A 6,000-nucleotide genomic window follows, 5' to 3' on the forward strand; every position below is an offset into this window, starting at 1 on the left:
GCACACGGAGATCTCGGCAAGCGCTGGCCCGCCGAGCCTCGGTCTCTCCACCTGTACGATGGAGATCAAACACCTTCCTCGAGAGGCCGAGGGGAGGATGGGCGATGCACCAGCCTTGTGCACCCAAGGCCGAGGTCTGGAGAGCAGCCCTGCTACGATGAGGCCCCGCCGCACACAGCAACAGATGTGAGAAAGAAGGGCCAACCCACACTGCTCTGAAGACAAACCAGGACGGAAATGGGAAAACTGAGGCCAGGGAGGGGCCGGGCTGTCCCCAGGCCACCAGCGCGTCCCAGGCAGCGGCATCAGAGGGTCTAAGGCCTGGCACTGGAGGTCCTCTACCCAGCGACCCTGAACAAGTCCCTTATCCCCTCTGAGCCTGGGACCTTACTCAGAGAAACAATGGGTCCTACTGCCTGGGGGTGTGCAAGAGACACCCCTCAAAAAGCAGCTGGCCCCTAGAGGACCCCATCAGGGCCTAGAGATGGGACTGCCGGCTCCTGAGCGCCCAGCCCCCGGGCATTCGGGCCGCTCCCAGGTCAGGTGCATGGCCAGGCGCCCCGCGCAAGAGTCAGAAGAGCCTATCAACAGGACCCAGAGGGAGGACAGTATCTGGTGTCCACCTGACCCTGGTGTGGCCCCAGCTCGCCCCTTACTGGCCGTGTACCTTGGGCAAGTCACCCCGCCCCGGGCAACCCTGTCTCTGAAATGGAAACAAGATGGGGCCCGCAAAAGCACCCACAACAGCACCAAACGCGTGGTCAGAGGGGCTCCGTCCAATGGCCGCGGGGGCTCGTGGACTCGTGCACGCGGTCCCGCCACCCCGTCTTCTAACGGGCAGGACAGCCGCAGCCCAGGTGCAGCCCTGACCCTGGGAGACGGGCCAACAGCGGCCCCCAGCGCAGGGTGAGCGCCACGCAACGAGCGGTCGGCGCCTCGTTCCGGGACCGCGGGACGCTCACCGAGTTGATGCAGCCCAGCTCTTTGTTGAGCAGCCAGGGCAGCGAGAGCTTGCCCTCGCCGCGGTAGCAGGACTGGATGCGCTCCTTGATCTTCTCCTTGATGGCCCTGAGGGTGAACAGGCACAGCACCGACTCCCGGGGCGGCTTCACGCGGTTCTTCTGGCCCTGGGCAAACACGGTGAACAGCACATCCTCGTCCTCGGCCAGGCCCAGCTGGCGGGCCAGGGCGCGGCCAGGCCGGCTCAGGTAGGCGTCCTGCACCAGGCGGTACTCCACGCCCGCCTGCTCGCAGCCGATGGGGAACTCGACGTAGGAGTAGAACTTGGGGTCGTCCACGCACAGCCGCACGATCTTGGACGTGAAGAAGTGCTCGCCGGCGGCGTCGGGCGAGGTCAGCTGCGTGTCTAGCTGCAGGGTGAGGTAGTAGACAAAGTGCTCGCTGCGGAAGCTGTACACGTAGTAGATGTCGAAGGCCGGGAACTTGGACAGCGTGTCCGAGGGGATCTTCAGCTGCGAGGACACGAACTCGTCCTGGTACACGAAGCCGAACATCTCGGCATCCTCCTCGTTGGCCATGAGCCGGCGGCTGGACAGCGTGGGGAAGTACTCGGACTTGCCGTCGATGGGCGTGCCCACGAAGAGCTTGGCCTGCGCCTGGCCGGGAGGCCCGGCGATCAGCACGCCCGCCATGCTGCCCGCCTCGCGCACGCCCGACAGGTAATGCTCCTTGCGGTGGTGCGGCTCGCCCAGCTTGAAGAGGTCGTCCAGCCGCAGGAACTGGCAGATGCCCTGCGAGGCGCTGCCGCAGGCCAGCAGGCGGTTGGCGGCCTGGTCCAGCAGCAGCAGCTTATTGACGTTGTCGGTGCTGCCCAAGCCGTGCGGGCAGGACTGCACGCTGGGCGGAGGGTAGCACTTCTCGTTGTCTTCCACGGGGCCCGTCACGTGCGCCCGCAGCAGCGTCAGGTTCCCCGACAGCTTGTAGATGCGGTTCACGGCGCCCACGTACACCTCGCCCGTCTGCTCGTGGACCACCAGGTGGGTGAGGGCCCATTCACCGGCCGTGAAGTTGCGGAAAGGGGGCTGTGGACCCCCGCCCGCCCGGGGCGCGGCCCCCAGCAGCAGCAGCAGCGGCAGCAGAAGCAGTGGCGGCGGCAGCGCCCGTGGGCTCAGATGTGGCGGCAGCATGACGGGCTGCGGCCTCGGGCTGCGGCGCTCAGGTCCTGCAGGGATGCGCATCACGGGGCCGGGAGCCTCAGCCCTGCGGGGAGAACGGGGGACAAAGTGTGTAAGCGCTAGCAGCCCTCGCGTGCCCCCCCACACGCACACACGTGCCGTCACCGAGCTCCACGCGCCCGTCCTCCCCTGGGACATCCCACTTCTGGGGCGTGACCCACCCCTCCAGGAAAAGCCCGAGGTGCAGGAAGCACACCTCCCCGCCTGGAACCCTGCAAGCGGCTACACCAAGCCTAGGACCTGCGGGCAGCACGGGCCACACACGCTCCATCGCTGCCTGGGCCACCATGGCCGGGTGGAGGAGAAAAATGAACCCAGAACAAGAAGGTGGGTGACAAGGGCTCAGGGTCTAGATCGGGAGCCCCACGGACACCCAAACCTGGGGGCCACCACCCCCCGACTCAAGCCTCCCCACGCCTTAGGGAACAAGACCCCCAGCTCCAAGCTCCCAAGGTGGGTGACCACCTCTCTGCCCGAGGCCCTGGGCAGTCCTACTCTCAGCTAGACAAGGACGCTCGGGCGGGGCCCGCAGAAGGGGGGCCAGTCACACTGACCCCAGGGCCGCTCCCTGCTGACCCCGGCCCAGCCCCCAGCCCTGCACCTCCCACCCATCATCCCCACCCCCAGCCCACCGGTGCCCCTGCCCCGTGCGTGAGGCCCCCGAATCCTGCCCTGGCCCTACTTCCTCTCGGAAAGTCTCAGCTCCCCGCAGCCTGGAAGGTGGCAGTCGGGCACCAGGGTAAACCTAGACCCTGCTGCTCTGCAGCCACGTGGCCCCGGTGGGGGCTACTCCTCTCTGCCAGCCTCGGTCTCCCGATACGTGCAATGGTAATGACGACAGCTCCTCTCCCGGATGAGGGGGGGTGCCCGCTCAGGGCCAGCAGGGGTCCCGCCCTGGCTCTGCTGGTCACACCCCCAGACGGGCTTGCTGGGGCCTCACCCCACTCCTGGATGGAAACCGACCACAGCAACGCCGGGTCCCCACTGCAGGCAGGCACTGGCGCGCAGCACACACTCTTTGCCCCCAGACAACGCCTCTCGTTTTACAGGTGGGGAAGCCGAGGCCCAAAGGATAGGTGCCTCCTGCCAAGTCCAGGCTGGGAACTGGCCCCAGAGCCTGTGGGTCTCCGGGCCCCCACCTCTGCCCCTGCAGCACAGGGCTCCTCTGGCCTCCTGCCCACAGCCCTTGACCTGCGGGCCGAAGGCAGCAGCCGTCCCTCTCAGTCACCCCGTTTAATTTGTGACATGGTGCTTGCTAACGGTTTTGTCACGTATTGCTCCCCGATGCTCTCCCCACCAGAGTGGCAGCCCCACGAGAGCAGGGCCTGGCTCTGTGGTTTCCCGCTGAGCCCCCGAGGCCGGCCCAGGACCCAGCACCTGTGAATGAAAGAGTGAACCACTGGGTCCTGCAGAGCAGGACCTGCTCCCTCCCTGTGTCCTCACTCCCCACTCACCGGATGCCACTGAAAACCTACACCTCTGCTCAGGTGGTGAGGAGGGGGGATGCTGAGGCTTAGGATATGCGGGCCTTTGGCCAGGATCCCGAAGTAGGGGGACAGGGCTGTGCTGCCCGCAGGGGCCCCCCCAGCAGGCTGTCAGCTGCCTTCCTGCAGATCTCCGCCCAGACACCCCAGGAACTATGGCCGCCGGGTACCTCGCAGGCGGCCCCTGCCCCCAGCTCAGGAGCCCAGGGCAGACCTGGTGGCTCCTCCCGGTGGCGGTGGCGGTGAGGCCTGGGCTGACAGCCTGGGAACTCCAAAGAAAGCATGAATCACGCACCGCTTATCAGTTCAAAGAAGGCCTGCAATTACCAAGGGCTGGGCTCTCCCCTCCTCTGGGATAATTATACGCGTCTTAATGCATTTACGGACCCTACTTTTTATATTAAACGGGAGGAACCCAGCTGAAGAAGCACCATCCAAACTCCAGCCTGGCCGGGGGCCTGCTGCCCCTCCCCCAACAGAGCTGCCCGAAAGGACCAGCCAGAGGCACGGGGCTGCAGCCAGGAAAGGGGCACCAGGCCTGGGGCTGAGTCCTCCTGGCCACCACCTCACAGGGGCCACTGAAGACTTTGGGTGACTGCCCCTACCCAAGAGGGACGGGCCCGCAGCTCGGATACACCCAAGGTCACCCAGCTAGTTCTCAGCACTCCTACAGGGACCTGGACTCCCACAGGCCTCCAGCCTGCCCAGGAGAAAATGCATTCACTCCATGCTGGGCTGGGGGAGGGGAGCAGCAACAGATGCACGCTCTGGGCTGGGGTGGGGGGGCGGTGAAGCAGCAGCAGCGCTGGGGTCTGGGGAGCCCCTTCCACCTGCCCCAGAAGGACCAGGCCCCAGAGTTGGCGGGGGAGGGGCATCCTGGGCACAGAGGAGCCAGAGCTGGGGGTGGAACCTGCTGGACCACGCAGAGGGTGGTGAGAGTGACCGCAGCGCCGGCACAGGAAGCAGGCTGGGCCTGGCCAGTGAGAAGCAGACCGGGAAGGAGAAGCGGCCTGGTGCCGGGTGTGCCGACTGGAGGTGCGCAGGGCAGGGAAAGGCCAGACGGGCCGGCACAGTGGCCTCCACTCCTGCACAGGACGGGCTCAGCTGCCCAGCAGAGCGTGGAGCAAGCGTCATCCCCTGCTCTCTCCCGGGCCCAGCGGCCACCACCACTCCTCGCCCTGAGAAACAAAGGCCCTCAGAGGCCTCTTCACGGAGGGGCGGCCCCAATCTTGCGCCCCCCCCGCCCCCCGCCCCACCAGATCTGGATTCTTCTGGGGCACGGACAGGTTGAGGTGTGGGGGACCGAGAAGACATGGCCCTCCTACCCAAAGGTACCTTGTCAGCAACTGGGACCAAGAGCTGCCCAGTCACCCCACCTCCCCCAACAGAGGCCCCGGGAGGTGGTCCCCAGCCGCCCGCTCCCCCTCCAGGCCTGCCCTATGGGACCAGCATGCACAGGACCAGGATCCAGGGCCACTGGAGTCCTGCTTCACAGAAAAAGCACCTGCCTTCGGGCTTCCCTGAGGGTCCTCTCCTCCTGACGCCATACTCAAGACGCTGGGACCTTCAGGGGTGCGGGGGAGCTTAAAACACACAAGCCACAGCCAGGAGCCAGCAAAGGGCTGTCTGCTTTGTCCAGAGCCCTCATCCGCTCCCACCCCCAAGCACACACCTCAGCCACACCGGGGCGGGCCAGGCCTCGGCAGAGCTGTCTCCCCTGCCTGAAATGCCCTTCTGGGGCCTCCAGGGCCCCCTCCCAGGCCCACTTGCTGCCCGGCCATGAAGGGAATCACTGGCTTCCAAGTCCGCCTCTGGCACAGGACCGGGCATGCTCTGGGCTGCCTGGCGCAGCACCTGGTCTCTCCTGCACACCCCAAACCAGCAGGGAGCCAGGGGACCTGCCTGGGGTGAGCTCCCGAGGGCCCAGGGCCTCCAGAGGGCCGGAGGAGCAAAGGCTGAGCCCACCCCCGCGCAGACCCAGAGAACCGGCCTCAGCTCGGAAGGAGGTGGAGCAGCGCGGACGGCCGCGCTACCGGAGCCCAGGCTCGCGGGCAGAGGCTCGGTCCACGTCCCCCAACACACACCCCTCTTTCTTTCAAGGGGCGTGGCCCCAGCACCCCACAGATGAGCCAGGGGCAGCTCCCGGCTCTAGGCAGCCACCGGAGCCCCTCTGGCCCTCTCGCCCCCTTCCCGGGATCCCCTAGGGTCTCGGAACGGGCGGGGGTACCCGGAGCCGCAATCCCCACCCCGAGGCCGCTCGATCGCGCCCCGTCGCCGCCAGCCCCGCCGCCCACCAGGCCCGGGGCTGCGCAGCAGCCCTC

At 66.9% G+C, this 6,000-nt stretch overlaps 1 protein-coding gene across 1 annotated transcript in view; it reads right to left on the reverse strand.

The window, feature by feature from the left end:
- PLXNA1 (plexin A1) overlaps positions 1 to 2,198 on the reverse strand; it is a gene marked incomplete at its 5' end in the record, with an annotated part of 39,040 nt that extends 36,842 nt beyond the window's left edge. Inside the window, one exon of the mRNA XM_082664562.1 lies at positions 963 to 2,198. Within this exon, the coding sequence (XP_082520688.1) occupies positions 963 to 2,198 (1,236 nt within the window). The remainder of the gene's footprint in view (positions 1 to 962) is intronic.
- Positions 2,199 to 6,000: the final 3,802 nt, after the last annotated feature.

This window comes from Grampus griseus, assembly GCF_964374135.1.
Source record: "Grampus griseus genome assembly, chromosome: 10".
Taxonomy (NCBI): domain Eukaryota; kingdom Metazoa; phylum Chordata; class Mammalia; order Artiodactyla; family Delphinidae; genus Grampus; species Grampus griseus.